Below are 17,629 nucleotides of genomic sequence, written 5' to 3' on the forward strand. Positions count from 1 at the left end.
CTGTGTGTGTGTGTGTGTGTGTGAATGCTTAAGATCTACTCTGTTACCAAATTTCAAGTATATAATTCACTATTATTAATTATAGTCACCATGGTTTATATCAGACCCTCAGGACCTTTTCATCTTTTCACCTTTCTTTTTAAGATTTTATTTAAATTCCAGTTAGTTAACACACAGTGTAATGTTAGTTTCAGGTGTAGAATTTAGTGACTCAATGCTTCCATACGACACATCCTACAACTCTTTTTTGCAATAGTCTTCACTGAACTCTCAGCACTACAGTGAGGGTTCGATTCCCTATGGCACACTTCAAGGGAAGGACAATATATGTATCTGCCCAATTATATATCTAAATTGGAGGGAAAATCTAGCATTTTCCTTTTTGAAGTCATACACTTTTTACCTTTATAGAAATAAAAAACAAGAGCTCAGATGCTTACCACCACTCTACTAATGTGTAATTGACCTATAAAAAAACTGTATGTTTAAACTACAGATCTGGGGCACCTGGGTGCTCAGTCAGTTAAGAGTCCGACTTCAGCTCAGGTCATGATCTCACAGCTTGTGAGTCTGAGCCCCACATCAGGCTCTGTGGTGACAGCTCAGAGCCTAGAGACTGCTTCAGATTGTGTCTCCCTCTCTCTGCCCCTCCCCCGCTCACATTCTGTCTCTCTCTCTCTCTCTCTCTCTCTCTCAAATAAACATTAAAAATTAAAAAATAAATAAACTACAAACCAATTATGTGGAGTACCAGGGTGGATCAGTCGGTTAAGTATCCAACTCTTGGTTTCGGCTCAGGTCGTGATCCCAGGGTTATGGGTTCAAGCCCCATGTAGAGCTCCATGCCTGCTTGGGAGTCTCTCTCCTTCTCTTTCTACCCCTCCCCCTTCAAAATAAATAAATACACATTAAAAAAAATAAAGTACCTGGGAGGGATCAGCTCATACATTTGCTTGCTGTGTTCAGGGAACCTCCTGGGAAAGGTTTAGAAATAGATTCTCATAAAATGATGTTCCCTAGTCTTGCACTAACATCTAGTTAAGATTGAATGATGTTTGGGGACACAGGTATGTGTTTCTCCTATTTTCTTACATATGGTGGCTTTTCTCTTAGATTCTTAGATGGCTTGCTCAGGCTGTGCTGGTGCCTAAGGCTCATGTAAGTTTTCCTTGAGTTGTCCCACGCAAGGAAAATGTAGGCGAATATTAATCTTATAAAAGCTACTTGTTAGGTAATGGCACTAATTATTGGAGAAGGTCATCATTGTCTAAGGGCATTTCTTTTTCCATAAAAAAAATTACCCAACTCTCTGGCTGCAAATTTAATGTTGCAATTTCATAAGCCCTTAGAGCACTTCCAAGCTGTGCTGTGAAATGATCTCAATAGTGGGGATCATTTGCGAAGGTCAGGAAATAATTCTCCTAAAACCCACATTCTGTCCAGAATGTGCAACACGGAGTATTTTGATCCCCAAGACTGGCTAGCTAGTTTCCTTGGTGCTGTTTTATCCAATTTTACATAACAAATAATAAGGATTTTTTTGTTTATCAGGGTAAGTACTGAGATCCATGAAGAAGGTGTACTTGGTATAGACTTATATTCTCTAGGTGTTCATTATTCTTTTTTTTTTTTAATGTTTATTTATTTTTAAGAGAGAGAGAGAGACAGAGAGACAGAGAATGCATGGGGGAGGGGCAGAGAGAGGGAGACACAATCTGAAGCAGGCTCCAGACTCTGAGCTGTCAGCACAGAGCCCGAGGCGGGGCTTGAGCCCACGAGCAGTGAGATCATGACCTGAGCCAAAGTCAGATGCTCAACTGACTGAGCCATCCAGGTGCCCCATAAGTGTTCCTTATTCTTGTTGAGAAGTAGGATATTGCGCAAAAAGGCTGTCGCTTCCAAAGGGTGTGTTTTGTCAATCAGGAGTCAACAAAAGAAAAATGGTAAAATACCATTTTGTCATCGTGAAGAATGAGTCACAATTTGTCCAGAGAGACATAAGAGAGGAGTGACAAAACTTTTGAGCTAATTATAGTATTATGAAGATATAAGAAAAATACACTTTTTCCTAACAACACACAGAATAAACACAAATGCATTTTTTGTCTTTTTTTCACTTTTTAAAAAATTTTAGCGAGGGATGGTGGGAAAAGGGCACAGAGAGAGAGAGAGAGAGAGAGAGAAAATCCCAAGCAGGCTCCACAGTCAATGCAGAGCCCCATGAGTGGCTCAGTCTCATGGATCATGACCTGAGCTGAAATCAAGAGTTGGACGCTCAACTGACACCCAGGTGCCCCACAAAATACATTTTGAGTATGGGAAGACAGAGTGCAGGAACTGTCATTGCTAAGAATTGGAATAAAGCCAGAAAATCATGGGATAATTCTTATCAGATTATTAGCCTGCATTAAACACAATGCCACCTGGGTCCTTTTACAAATTCAGTATCTAGGGACACCTGGGTGGCTCAGTTGGTTAAGCAGCTGACTTCAGCTCAGGTCATGGTCTCCCAGTCCGTGGGTTCAAGCCCTGCATCAGGCTCTGTGCTGACAGCTCAGAGCCTGGAGCCTGCTTCGAATTCTGTGTCTCCCTGTCTCTCAGCACCTCCTTTGCTCACGCTCTGTCTCTCCCTCTCAAAAATTAATAAACATAAAAAAGTAAAAAAAAAAAAAAACCACAACAAATTCAGCATCTAAATACTAACTTCTATGTGTTTATGCCTTGTCTTTCCTACTTATTCTTCTCATTGAAAATAACAACAGTGATTTTTTTTCCCCTTGGATATTCTCCTGGAAAAAAAAAAAAGGCATTAAATTTCTATAAAAGGATGAATAGGTTTTACAGGATGTAATTGAGTCAGAAAAAATATTTCTGTTTTCCTTTATTGTTTCTACGTATTTTCTTCATATAGCATGCTTCACAAAATTTTTATAGTGCACTCTAGAACTGGAGTTGGAGCTCCAGTAAAAACATCTCTGTGGGGCAGGAACACCAAAACTAATGGTTAACGTTTCATTTCAGCCTCATTGATGGGGTTCAACATATTTTAAGACAAAGTATCCAAATGGAGCAAGCTTGCAGGCTAGGACCTTCTGTTTCCTCTCAGAGTGATTTGACTTTACTTATTATGTTACTTACTAGCCTTTCTAACTCTCCTTAATAAGACAGAGGTCACAACATTCTTCAGTAGCCAAGACACAATGTTAAACGCGTACTAATATCATGTCTTTCCTGCTCAAGATTTAAAACAGTTCCATTGTCTAATGTCTTTCATTTGGCATAGTGCCCATGTTTTACTTTGAAGCTTTATGGATGGGAATTGCGTATGGAATCATAAAGATTCGTCCTTCTCTCTGATCTCCCTGGCCAACACACCCTCTGTCAGCAAGGGAAGTGCCAGGTTGTAAAGAACAATAGTATCAGGGGACACAACTATGGATGTTCAAGGAGGAAATCCAGACACCTACCAGGACCAGTCGGGGCCAATGCCTTTCCCTCAGGAGGCACAGACCAATCTGCAGAATTTCCTACGGGGGAGCCAGTCGTTCTGGGGTGGTTCGTGTTCCCCTAAATTAGCTGTAGGTCAAAGTTACAGGAAGACCTAAGACAAGAGTGTGGAGTGATCACAATCATTCCCGTATCCAGAGGACAATGGGGGTGTCATCAATAAGAGGCTGCATCTACCCTTTAGTCCAGTCTCCAAAATGTCCTGGATTTGAGAGCTCTGAATTTAAAATTTAGACGCTTACACAAAAATTTCTCCAAATTATAGGAGCTCCTTCAAACAGGAGGCAATTAATTTGCAGAGAGTAAAGTTTATTTCTCCTAACTCAGAGGCACTTTCTCATTTGCTGGTTGAGCCAAATCATGATTGGCTTGATGATCATTTGCATGTGCATTATGGCCAAAGCCTCCTTTTCTGTGTTCTGTCTCTATGCCTGCAATTGAAAATTCCTCCATTTTCCTTGGGGAACCAATCTTTGTAATCACTTCGATTTTTCTAGCAGTTAGACTATGTACATATTCTTAATATCTGTTTCATGTGTTGTTGTTTTTGAGCACAGAATTTGGGGAAGCCTATTGAGAATTAAGAACCATTCAATGCTAGGAGAGAAGACTACAGATGATATATTCATAGACTGACTCACTTCACTCTATTCTTATATGAAGTTAATTATATCTAGAACTCTGTCTATTATGTCGGGAAAGAAAATTACAAAAAGAAAAAAGAAAAAAAGATGACTAGTTCCTCTATGGTTTTGGAAAATTAAGAGTCACAGAATAGGTCAATCTATGTTTCCAAAAAGACCAAGCTGTCTCAACTTCTCAGGTGTCTCTTTGCACTGAGTTGAGGTTCCAGAATGATTCTTTCCCCCCAAACTCCCTAGAATTCTTTTCTTCCTTATACAGGAAAAATTCCATAGTGGAGGATAGCAAATTCTTCCATAACTTTTCATAATTTCAACTCACGGTGCTTAGTTCTATTTTAAATGTAGGGCACACATGTGTAATCATTTGTCAGTTTAAAGAATGTGAAATAAGAACGTGCTTTCAGAATCTCTTTCAGATATATGTCAGCCTAGGATGAACACTGTGAATGCCATATTAACAGGAGTATGGCTCATAGTCTTTGCTGCCAGTTTGGGCAGATTCATTTATGACATGCAAAACATATTAGATGATTTGCTCATTGTTATAAGGATTTCCTGGTCCAGTGAAATAATTTCCTGGTATTTTTCCACATACACAAAATGACTTCCAGAATGTATTTTCAATGCAGGTGGCAGAAATGCACAGATTATCACTGAAAGGCCACTTGAAGTAAGAAAATCAGGGCCTTGACCCTGAATGAATAAATTTCTCTGTGCTCTAAGTTATTGGTCATGCGAAGGCATGCGTACCAGGTAAGGCTAACTAAAACCTTTTTTTAGGCGAGAGCAGAATGAATGTCAATGAATTCATTCAGTGAATTTGATGCCTGTCCCTGGAAGGTAAACAATGAAAAGTCTAGATGTTTTGTTCCTTTCAGAACGATGATAGACAAAGCCCACGATTCTCTCTACAGACATCACATGGAGCCTATGCTGCCCTGATACACTGAGGACATAGTCAAGATTACTATGAAGTTCAAAAGGGTTGTTAAGATACTCCAAATTACATAAGCTTCAATAAAGCAATCTTTGCAAATCAACAGGCTTTCTTTCATGTTAGTGATGTCAGGAAAAACACAGATAACAGAAGCTTATGTCACTGTGTGAATGTAACTACAAATTTGAGTGTCTGTATGATATAGTGGTTAATTATGCTGCATAGTCACTTATGTTTGCTCTGTAGAGGAGTCAGGGTGGGACATTTTATCACTGATGAGAGTAGGTCAGTCATTTATGAATGAGAGCAAGCACGGTCAATGGCAAAACTCATTTTGCTCAATCCTGTAAACTTTTTCTTCTTTTTAATGTTTTTTTTAAATTTATTTATTTTGAAAGACAGAGCACGAGCAGGGGAGGGGTGGGGAGAGAGGGAGAGAGAAAGAATCCCAAGCAGGCTCCACGCCATCAGCACAGAGCCCAATGAGGGGCTCACACTCGTGAACTGTGAGATCATGACCTGAGCCGAAATCAAGAGTTGGACACTCAGCCGACTGAGCAACCCAGGTGCCCCCCGTAACCTTTTTCTATACAGGATTTTAATTGGCAGGGGATTATTATTCTAAGGCTCATCCCCTTTGTGCTTGAACTTGCCATCTGGGGGCCTCTGCATCTAGTTACCAGGGCTGTCGCTATGATGTGATCTCAGTGAAGGTCTGTGGTCCAGAGACTTGGAATGTTTTCTGGGACATTCTCTGCCATTTTTATATTTACCTCATTGTTGTTAGCCATATAAAGCATATTAAAGTCCTGAGCCCCCGTGTCGTGTTACACATCTGTGTGAGAAGCCCCTCGTGTTCAGTTTTGCCCCTAGGATCCACGTGCATAAGATTAGACTGGGTACACATTGAGGAGGTGTCTAGGTAGGTGTAGGTGTTTGTATCAGAACAAGACAAAAGTAACCCTAAGAAGGATCCACAGGACATTGGGAGACCTAAGGCCACAGGCAAAAGACATACCATATGCTCCTCTGTTGTATGTCTTGATTTCTCCACAGATGGCAGTTGACTTGTCCTCCAGTGAGCATGGACCCTCTATAACATCTCCATATCATGATTATGATGATGTGGCTTCCCAACCCACTTAAGTTGTTTCATTTATCTCTTCAATGAGCAAGTCTTGGATTTGTTCTAGTTTGTGTTCTTGAAAATATATCCACGTCTCCATAGCAAAGAGGGCCTAAAGTGTCCTCAGAAATATGGGGGTCACAGGTTTGTTAAAGCTGACTTTGTTACAGTCGCCTGCTCTTTCCATCAGTGGATGACCATTGAACATAAAAAATTAAGTATACAATGCTTATGCCATCAGGACTGTCATGATGTCAGAGCCTTCTTATCAAGAAGAAAGAGACTGTTGGAAATCTGTTGGAGATTTAAGACACTGGTCTGCTCCTGCAGAGCATGTCTCAGGACCACTGATCCGTACAATTTCTGGAAAGTCATTCACTTCAGACCACACTGTGAATGCTATTTGGAATTATGCAATAGGCCATCTGTGCCAGAGTGTGATTTTTCTGATGCTTTCTCCACAGAATATAAATAGCAATGAACTATAAATAATTAAAAATAAACCCTGTCCTTAACATCTTACCTTGTAGTAGGCTCCCCAGTTTCCTGGGTCTTTGGACTTGGACCCAAATTATACATTGGCTCTCTGGGCTCCAATTGGCCGATTGTGGAACTTCTCAGCTTCCATAATCACCCATGCCAAGTCTTTATAGTAAATGTCATTGCCATATCAGTGCATCCTATTGGTTCTGCTTCTCTAGAGAACCTCGATTAATACAAATAGATCTGTATCATGAAAAGAAACTGAATTCGTAATTGAAAGGCTTGTCACACAGAGAAGACGGGGGAGATGGCTTTGCTCCTGAATTCTATCAAATGTTCAATGAAGAAATAATACCAATATTACACAAATCCTTTCTGAAAATAGAAGAGGAAGAAAACCTATAGAGCTTTTTAAAAAATGTTTATTTTTCAGAGGGAGAGAGAGCACACAAGTGGGGGAGTGGCAGAGAGGGGTGGGGGGGATAGAGTATCTGAAACAGATTCTGTGCTGACAGCCCGACGTAGGGCTTGAACCCACAGACCATGAGATCGTGACCTTAGCCGAAGGCAGGCACTTTAGAGGTTATTTTTGAGGCAAGCAGTAACCAGCTCTCCCACCCCCCCAAAGGATTTAAAATATCATAGGAAAATAAAATATGGATATATTTACATGAGCTTAGACCCATATATCCCTACCAATATTAATAAATTAATCCCAGAAATATGTATAAAAAAAGATACTTCATAACCAAACTGGTTTATGCCAGGTGCATAAGATAGTTTTACACCTTTGAATACAGCATAAAGGAGAGAAACCATATGGTCATTACAATAGGTGGGAAAAAAAGCTGTTGAAAGAGGTCAAACTCCTTTCATAATAGAGCTTTTCAGCAAATTAAGAATATATTGAAAAATCTTCAGGTTAAGAAAAGGCAGAGCAGGGCTCACTTCAGCAGCACAGGTACTAAAATTGAAACCATTTACAGAAGATTAGCATGACCACTGCACAAGAATGGCATGCAAATTCACGAAGAAAAGGCAGAGCATTCCTTTTGATGGATTCAAAACAAAAGCTAACAAGAACAGTGACACTTAACTCTTTTATCAGCTGTTGCCAGACCCAAGGATAGGAAAAGAGCATCTTTTCTTCCCCTTAGAAGCTTTACCTCAAATGCTTATGCCTTGCAGGAATCGGGGTGGTGGTGAGGAACAGTGAGATTCTCCATCATTCATGATGGGAACCCATGGGCAAGTCCCATGTAAGAACCCAGAGAAACCATAGAGTCGAAAGGATGCCATATTTCTTCTTTCTTTCTAAGTTAAAGGATAATTTAGCCAAGGCTATAGAATATGCAAAGTCTCCCTTATATTTTTGGATAATATAATTCCAGAGATATGGGCAAATAGCACATTACTCCCATCTTTGGGTTTCCTGGCTTAGGTTCTATAAATATTGTGTGCTATTTTCCTATAATGATTGTCAGGCGGTAGAAATGGGAGTAAGAAAGCTAAAGTCACTATAGAAGAACTATCATTGTTAACCAAACATACAAAGTATAATCTGGAAGCAAAGAGGGTAAAAATCCCATATTTATGGAAAAATCTCACATTTTTTTATCCAAGGTGAGGACTTCTATGGACAAATTAAGATTTAATTGTAAATCAAAATATCGTCCCAAACAGAGAGCACATGCTTCTTTCGAAAGGTCTTTGGGAGGGGGTGGGTAAATACGGATTGAGATTTGCCCTCACAATGAGAAAAGAGTGTGCAAAGCTTTGGCACTCAAAACTGTGGCTATCTGAACAGCAGAGATAAAGGATTATCTCTGTCAACATGATGCAATTTACCCCATCAGAGAAACCCATCTGCAAGAAATACAGCACAGAAAGACGCCTTTTAGGGTGAGGCTTCATTATCTCTTCATACAACAGGGAGTTATGTCTTGTTGAGGAAAACCTATGTATACCAAATTCCCACAGCCTATAGTAGTGCCTGATAGGAACACAGATCATATACTGCTTGATGCTCTGGGGAACTTCCTTGGAAAGACTCTGAGACTGACTCTTTGGACTGATGTTTCCAGGTCCTGTAAGGATATCTAGTTAAGACGCAATGCAGTTTGGGGACAGAGGTATGTATTTTTCTTTTATTCTTATTTTAGTGGCTATTCCATCGGCCTGTGAGGGGGCACTAGTTATCTGAGAAGGACATAAATGTCTAAGGGGATTTTTTTCCCATAAAAAAAAAATGCTTGACTTTCTAGTAGCAAACTTAATGGTACAATTTTATTTTTAATTTTTTTAATGTTTATTTTTGAGAGAGAGAGCACAAGGGCATGTGAGGGGGAGGGGCAGAGAGAGAGGGGACAAAGGATCCAAAGCAGGTTCTGTGCTGAGAGCACAGAGCCTGATGTGGGAATCGAACTCACAAACCATGAGATCGTGACCTTGAGCTGAAGTCAGACACTTAACCGACTGAGGCACCTGGGGGTTCCTTAATGTTACAATTTTAAAGACCCATAGAACCTTTTCAGATTGTGCTTTGAAATTATCTCAGCCATGTAATCATTTTCAAAAGAGAGAAAACAAGTGGTCTAAAAATCATATTCTATCTAGAATTTGCAACACAGACTACTTTTCCAGTGTTCCCCAAGTCTAGCTAGCTAGTTCTTTTCATGCTGCATTATCCAATTTTTTTGAAACAAATGATTACTTTTGATATTTTTTGTGAATAAAAGAACTTTGATCCAAAAAGGAGATATTCTTGATCTGGAATGATCTTATAATCTTTACTCTTGCTGAGAAGAAGTATATGGCATTGAGTGGGCACTCAGTTCTAAAGACTGCTTTGTAAATCAGGAATCATTGAAAAAATATTTTTAAAAATGTTGACTTCACCATCATGAACAGTGAGTCACAGTCTGTTTAGAGAAACATGATATTTTTGCTTCAGATATGATTAATAATAAGGAACAGGATTAAAGCTTTTGTAAAAAGCAAATTAGTGAAGACAGTATCATACTATTTATAATGTTACAAGATGTAAGAAAAAATACACATTTATTTCCATACCTAACATAGATACTCTGTTGGTAATAACAACAGAGATGATCAGTGTGAGAAGACGGTGTTCATTGAACACCCATTGAAACAAGGGTAGGAATAAAGTCAGAATATCATGGAACAATTCTATATAAAAGATTATTGGTCTGCATTAAACACAAATACTTCTATTTCCACTTGGATCCTTAGGCAGATCTAATGCCTAAATACTAGTTTTCTTTGTGCATGGCTTTTCCCCATCCATTTTCCATTTGAAAGGAATTATTCAGGATGCCCCCCCAATAGTAGAAAATCTCCCCAAACTCAACTGTTTAAAACCTAGTATTGAATGGAAGCCTTACCAATAACATAAACAGTCAATTAACAAATATATTTTATGTTACATGTACTATGTACTACATTCTTACAGTAAAGTAAACTAAGGGAAATGTTACTAAGAAAATCATAAGGAATAGAAAATACACTTACAGTACTGTACTGCAAAAATCCATATTTAAGTGGACCTGTGTGGCTCAAAACTGTGCCATTCAAGAGTCAACTTTATAGTGTTGTTTCCCCCCCCCCCCCCTTGGTCAATCTCCTAAGAATAAAAGGCATTGATTTCTGTAAAAGAACCATCAGATTTTATAGAACTTAATAAAGATAGGTAGAAGAAATATCGGTTTTATCACTACTGCTTTAATATATTTTCCTGATAAGTTTGAACATACCTGTACACCATGCAGCTAAAACTTTTTATAGTGAATTCTAGAGGTGACATGAAATTGAGGCTGCATGGACCATATACCAAGATTCCCATGATCTCATTTCAAAAAGATCTGTACACAAGACAGAGTATCCATTGCCGTCATGATGAAGATAGCAAAGATGATACTATTTTTTTGTTTATACTCAGGATGGTCCCTGTGTTCAAATAAAGAAAGATTTCTTGGTGTCAGAGAAGGAAAGCCTTCTGAACGTGAGCATTTTTGTTTAGCATTTCTGTAAGCAGATCACGAGTGGAAAAGCGAGGATTTGGGCTTAGGCAGACACGGCTCCAAGCCACCTAGCTGGCTATGCCAGTGCGGAGCCATATGGTCCCTTCCGGACTTTCTGTGAGTTGTGCCTAGTTTGTATGGTGACTTAGAGGTAGGAAGAGGAAGCAAACTCGGAGTCTAAGAACACGCATGCTGCATTGTGGCTTCTTGAGTCAAATGCCGTTTGTTCTCAAACTTCAGAAAGAACTTCCTGAACCCAGAGACCAAGCAATAATAGCTCTGTCAGATACTACCTAGGAACAGAGGTGTAAATGAAAGAATTCTGCACAGCAAAATAAGGAATCAAAGTAACAAATATTGTCTCTCCATGGGGCGGGAATACCAGGACTAGTGGGTGATATGTATTTTCAGCTTCAGGGCTGAGATGGCCAACATTGTTTCAAGACAGAAGACCTATAAGACACATGCACCCAAGCTAAGATTCTCAGCTTCCTATAATGTAAGCGTACGTTACTTACACAGCCTTCCTGAAACTCAATATAATAGAGAGTATGTCAATCTGAACCGCCTGAGGTACATCGTTAAATACTTAATAAGTGTCAGATTTCCCACCCTTGAGAAGTGAAAAAATTACAAGTGTCCTAATTTCTTACATTTAGCACCGTACCTGTCTTTTACTTTAAAATATTTATGTGCATTAACTATCGAATGGAATCAAAGAGACTAATCCTTTTACCTGATCTTTCTGGCCAACACATGCTTCACTTGTGTTGTGACTCAACACCCCCAGCGGGGTGAGCAACAGGGTTGTGAAGAACAACGGTACCAAGGGACACAACTATGGATCTTCAACGAAGAGATCCAGCCTTCTACCTGGGCCAGTCGGGGCCAATGCCTCTCCCTCAGGAGGCACAGAGCAATCTGCAGAATTTCCTAAAGGGGGAGCCAGTTATTCTTGGGGTAAGTACAATGAAGGTCATCTAAGGATTCTGAGGTGGCTCACATTCTCCTAAATTCGCTCTGGGCCGAAGCCACATGATTACCTAAAAGTGTGGAGTGGTCACAGTGATTCCTATATCGAGAGGACTATGGGACTTTTAAATAAGGGACCACATATACCATTTAGCCAAATCACCAAAGTGTTTTATATTTGGGAACACTGAATGTAAACTTAGGTACTGATCATGGAATCCCCAAATAAAAGTAGTCCTGAGTCATTTACAACCTCCAAATGCGGGGCAAGTAATTCAAAGAGTAAAGCAAATTCCTCCTAACTCGAAGGTACTTTCTCACTTTCTAGGTGAGCCAGATCATGATTGGCCTAATGAATATTTGCCTGTGGATCATGGTAAAGGTCTTTCTTTCATTCCACAAACTACATCTATTCCTAGAGAACACGGTATATAACTTCATTTTCCTTTTGGGACCAATCTTTGTAAGTAAATTGGAATCACTTTGATTTCTGTATTACTTAGAACTTACGTAAAATCCTTAATAGTTATCTATCAGCACAAAATCTAGGAGAAAGTATTGAGAAATATTTGGTGTTAGGAAAAAATACTATAGAATGAGAATACATTCACAGACTAACTCATTGAACTTTATCTTTGTACAGTTAATTATATCTGGAACTATGTCTATTGCGTCTGGAAAGAAAACAACAAAAAAAATGGTGCGTTTACCTACAATTTTAGAAAATTAAAAGAGGCATAGCATAAATCAGCCTTCATTTCCTGGGGTGCCTAGGTAGGCCAGTTGGTTAAGCATCCAACTTCAGCTCAGGTCATGATCTCAGGTTTGTGATTTTGAGCCCTGCATTGGGCTCTGTGCTGACAGCTCAGACAGAGCCTGGAGCCTGCTGCAGGGAGATTCTGTGTCTCCCTCTCTCTCTGCTCCTCCCACTCTCTCTGCCCCTCCCTTTCTCTGCTTATGCTCTCTTTCTCTCATTAATAAATAAACATTTAAAAAATGTTAAATCAACCTTTGTTTCCAGAATGATCAAGCTGTCTCAGATTCCCAGGTTTTTCTTTGCCTTGAGTTAAGATTCCAGAATGATTCCTTCCCTATTCCCCCATAGGTCATGCTGTCTCTGTCTGGCTCAGATGAGAAATTATCCAATAGTGGGTAACAACCCTGGGCATAATTTTGATGAATTCCAATTTTACTTACATTTTAAATATAATGCATACATATGTACAATCATTTGCCAGAGTCAAGAGGGTAAGAACAGGGACTCCGTTTCTGATTCTCTTTCAGATCTGTAGCAGCCTTGGAACGAACACGCTGGCTGCCATATTGGCTGGAGTGTCGCTAATAATCCTTGCAATCAGAACGGAAGTCTCCAGTCACTTCTTATCGGAAACAGTTTTAGCTCGTTATTTCTTAATTGTAAGTATTGAAAGGCCTAGTGGAAAAAATATCTCCTGATATCTATCCACATATATAAAATTCCTTGCAGATGTCATTTTCATCCCAAGGGAGCAAGGGGGCGAGGGGCGTGTGGCACCTGGGTGGCTCAGTCAGTGAAGTGTCTGACTTTGGCTCAGGTCATGATCCTATGGGTCGTGGGTTCCTGTCCCACGTTGGGCTCCTCACTGACAGTGTGTAGCCTGCTTGGAATTCTCTCTCTCTCTCCCTCTGTCTCTGGCCCTCCCCAACTCATGCTCTTTCTCTCAAAATAAATAATAAAACAAGCTTAAGAAAATTTTGAAAACAAAAACAAAAAACACAAGTGGGTAATAGGGCATAGATTAAAACTGACAAATCACCTGAAGAAAGATGGTCAGGGCCTTGACCCTGAGTGAATAAATATCTCTGTACTACACATTATTGGTGATGTTAGGATCTAAGTACATCAGGTGAAGCCAAGTAAAACCCTTACTTTAGATAAAACCAGAATGGGTGCCAATGAATTCAGCCAATGATTGTGATTGCTGTCTTCATCAAGGTAAAGAGGAATCTAGTTGTTGAGTCCATTCAGCACAATGACAGACAAAGTCCAGGATCCTTTCAAGAAAGTACGTTCAACAAAACCGACACTGATCTACTGATCATATGATCAAAATCACTATGAGCTACAAAGGGATCTTAAAACATTCCAATTTGTAGACACCTCAAGAAAGCATGGTTTGCAAATGAGCAGGCTTTTTATCAGTGGGTTATGTCGAGGAAGAAAGTGGATAACGGGATCTCACTTCATCTGTGTGAAAATTATAAAGGAATGAAATTGCAAATTTGGGAGTCTGTAAATTAGTCATTACGGGTATCTCTGCCCAGATTTTATCTGAAGGTGGGGCCAGACTGGGATATTTTCCTACCCTGGGTTATGAAGGAGAGTGTGCAGGGTCCACGGCAGGCCCTCTCTTTCTCAGGCCTTTAATCTTGTCTCTCTGCATGATTTTAATTTGCAGGGGATTATGATTATGAAACTGATCCTCATAATCCTGGGACTCATCGTCTCGGTGTTGCTGTCTGCATTTGGATGCAGTGCTGTCTGCTGTGATGCGACCTCAGTGAGTTTCTGTTATCCCGAGGACTCAGAATGCGTTTTAGGGTATTCTCCACCATTTGTACATTTACCTCTTTAAGTTTTACTGAACCGTTCAAACCGTAAAAAACTCTTAAGCCCCTCTTTCATGTTCGGAGCCCCTCGCACTCTGTTTTGCCACTAACATCAGCCAGCGTTAAGATTGGCCCGACACGGGTGCTGACAGGGCAGAGCTTGCCTGGGATTTTCATTCTCTCTCTCTCTCTCTCTCTCTCAAGATAAATGAATAAACTTAAAAAAAAAAAAAAAAAAAAGAAGAAGAAGAAGATTGGACCGGGCATTAGTGGAAGGTTGCTTGGCTGGACGTAGACGTTCATGTCAAAAAGAGTGGCCCCAAAGAAGGTCTGCACGTTAGGAGAACTAGGACCAGGGGCAAGTGAAATGTCATATCATATCATGAAATGCCATCTACTGTGTTGTTTTTTTTTTCCTCCACAGGTGGTTGTCGACTTATCCTCCAATGACTGTGGAGTTGCCGTAGCCTCTCTTTATCATTATTATGATGACGTGGCTTTCCAACATGCTTAGTTGTTGGAGATACCAACTTTTGAACCATTCCTGGACTTCCTCTAATTGTATCATTAAAAGTAAATCAGTAATCAGGTAGTAAATAGAGTCTTAAGTGTCTGGGTGGGGGGGGGGGGATCCAAGGTCATAGATTTGCTGATGTTGACTCTGCTGGGACCCCCTACTCTATCCTCAATTATGATTCCATTTGGACATGATCAATGAAGTATGTGATCCCTCCGCATCGGCACTGGCATCGTCTCATACCGTTGGCGGTAGGAAGAAAAGGAACACACCAGAAAGGTTGTAGGTATTTGGGGATTCTGGTCTGGCCTTGGAGGATGTGTGCCAGAACAGCTGATCCCCACAATTTCTGAGAAGCCCTTCACTTTGGACTATAATGCTAATGCCATACTGGGAGCTGTGCACTAGGCCAGCTAGGTAGATCATGTGTTCCCTGACACTTTCCCTAAAATGTACAATTTTCTATGACATAAATGAATTAAAATAAACCCTGCTTTTATCCTTTAACCTTGAAGTAGCCATAATTTCCTTTTATTTTCCATTTTGGTGTTCTCTGTCCCATTCCGATTATACATCATGAAGTCAGTGATGGCCTTTTCAATTCAGGGTCCTGTAAAAGCAACCCAATGAGTAAAGTGTGACTGATGTTTGAAAGTAGGGAAATACACACACTTTCTGCACACAGGTTCTGCTTTTTCAGTGATTGAGCCCCTGCAGGTCCTTATGCTCCTTTGCGTCGTGGATCCTGACTCAGCCTGAAGTAACCCACACACTGTGTGGCAAGGGAATAGTGATCATCACATTTCGACTTTTTGGAAAGGCCTGGAACACTATCAGTTTGTAATCTATAGTCAAAAGACACATGTGGCCTCTCTTAATATATGGCTAATCACAATTTAAGGAAGTGCTAGCAGATGGCTTAATGTAATTCTGCCTGTACCGCCTATAATAAGATCAGAAACTGGCAACTCACTGTGTGATTCTGGCTTAGCTGTTGCCACAGTCTGATAGCATTTCATCCACTACAATATATTACTGGCACTTAACACTGTCTTAAACACTAGACTAAGTCTATGGAGACAAACAAAAAAAAAAAAATGTAGAAAAAACATCCAAAGCAAACCTTATCTCTTCTTTTAATGCTTTTTCACAGAAAGGAAAGTCTGCTATGCTCATTTACTAGTTCTAGATTTTTTAAAAGATTCTGTAGGATTTTCTACATAAACAACGATATCTTCAATAGGGACATTTATATTTCTTACTTTCCGAACTTTAGGTCTTTCTTTTCTTGCCATATGACCCTGGCTATGACTTCCAGTAGATGTTGAACAGGAGTGGTGAGCACATATACGCTAGTATTGGGGAATAAGTAGTCAGTATCTCACTGCTGGGTATGTTGTAACTGTAGGTTTTTGTATATGACTTTTTCCAGATAATGGGAATCCACATATTTTCCTAGTTTTTTGAGAGTTTTTTCTTTATCATGAATAAATTTCGTCAGACACGTTTCCTGTATATTGAGAAGATCATGTGGGTTTTTGTATTTATTCTGTTAATATGATGAATTGTACGCATTGATTTTTTTGTTAAACCACTGTTGCCTTCCTGAAATAAACTCTGTTGGCTGTGGTGTGGTATCTTTTGATATACTTTTGGATTTGATGTGATAACATTTTGCTGTGGATTTCTGGACCTAGGTTGAGAGTTATTGCCACATAGTTCTTATATCTTTGTCTTGTTATGGTATTGAAGCAATGTTGACCTCGTAACATAGAAGGGATTACGTCCAACTTTTTTTCCCTTAAATATTTGGTAGAATTAGCGATATATGATGGAGTTGGTTTTGTTATTGTTGTTGTTGTAATGGTTTTTGTCTATACACTCAATTGTTTAATAGATATTAAACTAAGGAAATCATCGATTACTGAGTCAATGTTCATAATTTGTGTCTTTCAAGTAATTATTCCATTTCCTTCAAGATGTCAAATTTACTTCCTAAATTTATTCACAGTACTTCTTTATTATCCTTTGAATATCTCTGGATTCTGCAGTGATGTCCCTTCTTTAATTCCTTACATTGATAATTTTTGTCTTCTCTCTTTTTCCCTTGGTCAAGCTGAAGAAAGTTTAATAATTTTTATTGATTTTTACTGTAATGTTACTGTAATACAGTTATATATTAATACTTTGCTTGGTACACTTGAGCCTGGCCATTGAAATAGATGATAGATAGGTAGATAGATAGATAGATAGATATAGCTAGCTAGATATAAATTTAAGTGTCATTGGAAATATAATTATTTTTTGTTTTTGCTCATGTTTATGTTTATTTTATTTTAGTGAAGTTAGAGTTAATAAGGTGCTAACACAAAGACCAAGAAAAGTTTGTTGAAAATATGAATCTCCTAGAAATTGCTCCAAAGGAAAGAATTTTATTTAGTAAGTTAAAAGAACAAATATAGTCTTTGTCAGATTAATGGAAAGAAATGCGAAGAAAGTGAGTGCAAAAAAAACCTATAAATTGGTATTGAGGATTACGGTGCTAATGCTTGTAAAAAAATTTATTTATTTTTGAGAGAGAGACAGAACACGAGGAGGGGAGGGAAGGAGAGAGAGGGAGACACAGAATCTGAAGCAGGCTCCAGGCTCTGAGCTGTCAGCACAGAGCCCAACATGGGGCTCAAACCCATGAACTGTGAGATCATGACCAGAGCCAAAGTCAGACACTTAATTGACTGGGCCACCAGGCACCCCACGGTGATAATGCTTCTAATTTTGAGCAACAAAACATGATTTATATCGATTTTATTGATG

General features: G+C 39.4%; 1 protein-coding gene and 1 pseudogene across 3 annotated transcripts; both read left to right on the forward strand.

The window, feature by feature from the left end:
• The first annotated feature begins 7,637 nt into the window (after positions 1-7,637).
• Positions 7,638-7,750, forward strand: LOC121043989 (uncharacterized; annotated as a pseudogene).
• A 489-nt stretch (positions 7,751-8,239) lies between these two features.
• LOC121043362 (membrane-spanning 4-domains subfamily A member 4D-like) lies at positions 8,240-15,322 on the forward strand. Of its 3 annotated transcripts, XM_040495029.1 has the most exons (8): positions 8,240-8,599; positions 8,782-8,829; positions 11,528-11,697; positions 12,038-12,172; positions 12,353-12,409; positions 12,994-13,125; positions 14,148-14,249; positions 14,723-15,322. In XM_040495029.1, the coding sequence occupies exons 3-8, from the start codon at positions 11,578-11,580 to the stop codon at positions 14,810-14,812; spliced, it is 636 nt and encodes a 211-aa protein (XP_040350963.1). In that variant the 5' UTR covers positions 8,240-8,599; positions 8,782-8,829; positions 11,528-11,577; the 3' UTR covers positions 14,813-15,322. The 3 variants fall into 3 exon arrangements, with proteins under 3 accessions (XP_040350963.1, XP_040350965.1, XP_040350962.1); XM_040495031.1 differs by lacking the exon at positions 8,240-8,599 and having other exon boundaries at positions 8,609-8,829; positions 12,038-12,136; XM_040495028.1 differs by lacking the exon at positions 8,240-8,599 and having other exon boundaries at positions 8,609-8,829; positions 11,531-11,697.
• Positions 15,323-17,629: the final 2,307 nt, after the last annotated feature.

This window comes from Herpailurus yagouaroundi, unplaced genomic scaffold (assembly GCF_014898765.1).
Source record: "Herpailurus yagouaroundi ecotype Mexico unplaced genomic scaffold, PumYag 187, whole genome shotgun sequence".
NCBI classification, from domain to species: Eukaryota; Metazoa; Chordata; class Mammalia; order Carnivora; family Felidae; genus Herpailurus; species Herpailurus yagouaroundi.

What these genes read in the sequence shown, in the direction of transcription:
- LOC121043362 (XM_040495029.1), top strand. Translation starts at nt 11,578, where the DNA reads ATGGATCTTCAACGAAGAGATCCAGCCTTCTACCTGGGCCAGTCGGGG. An exon ending in TCCTTTTGGGACCAATCTTT is followed by an intron (nt 12,173 to 12,352) that starts GTAAGTAAATTG and finishes ATCTTTGTACAG; the next exon opens with TTAATTATATCTGGAACTAT. An exon ending in TAGCTCGTTATTTCTTAATT is followed by an intron (nt 13,126 to 14,147) that starts GTAAGTATTGAA and finishes TTTAATTTGCAG; the next exon opens with GGGATTATGATTATGAAACT.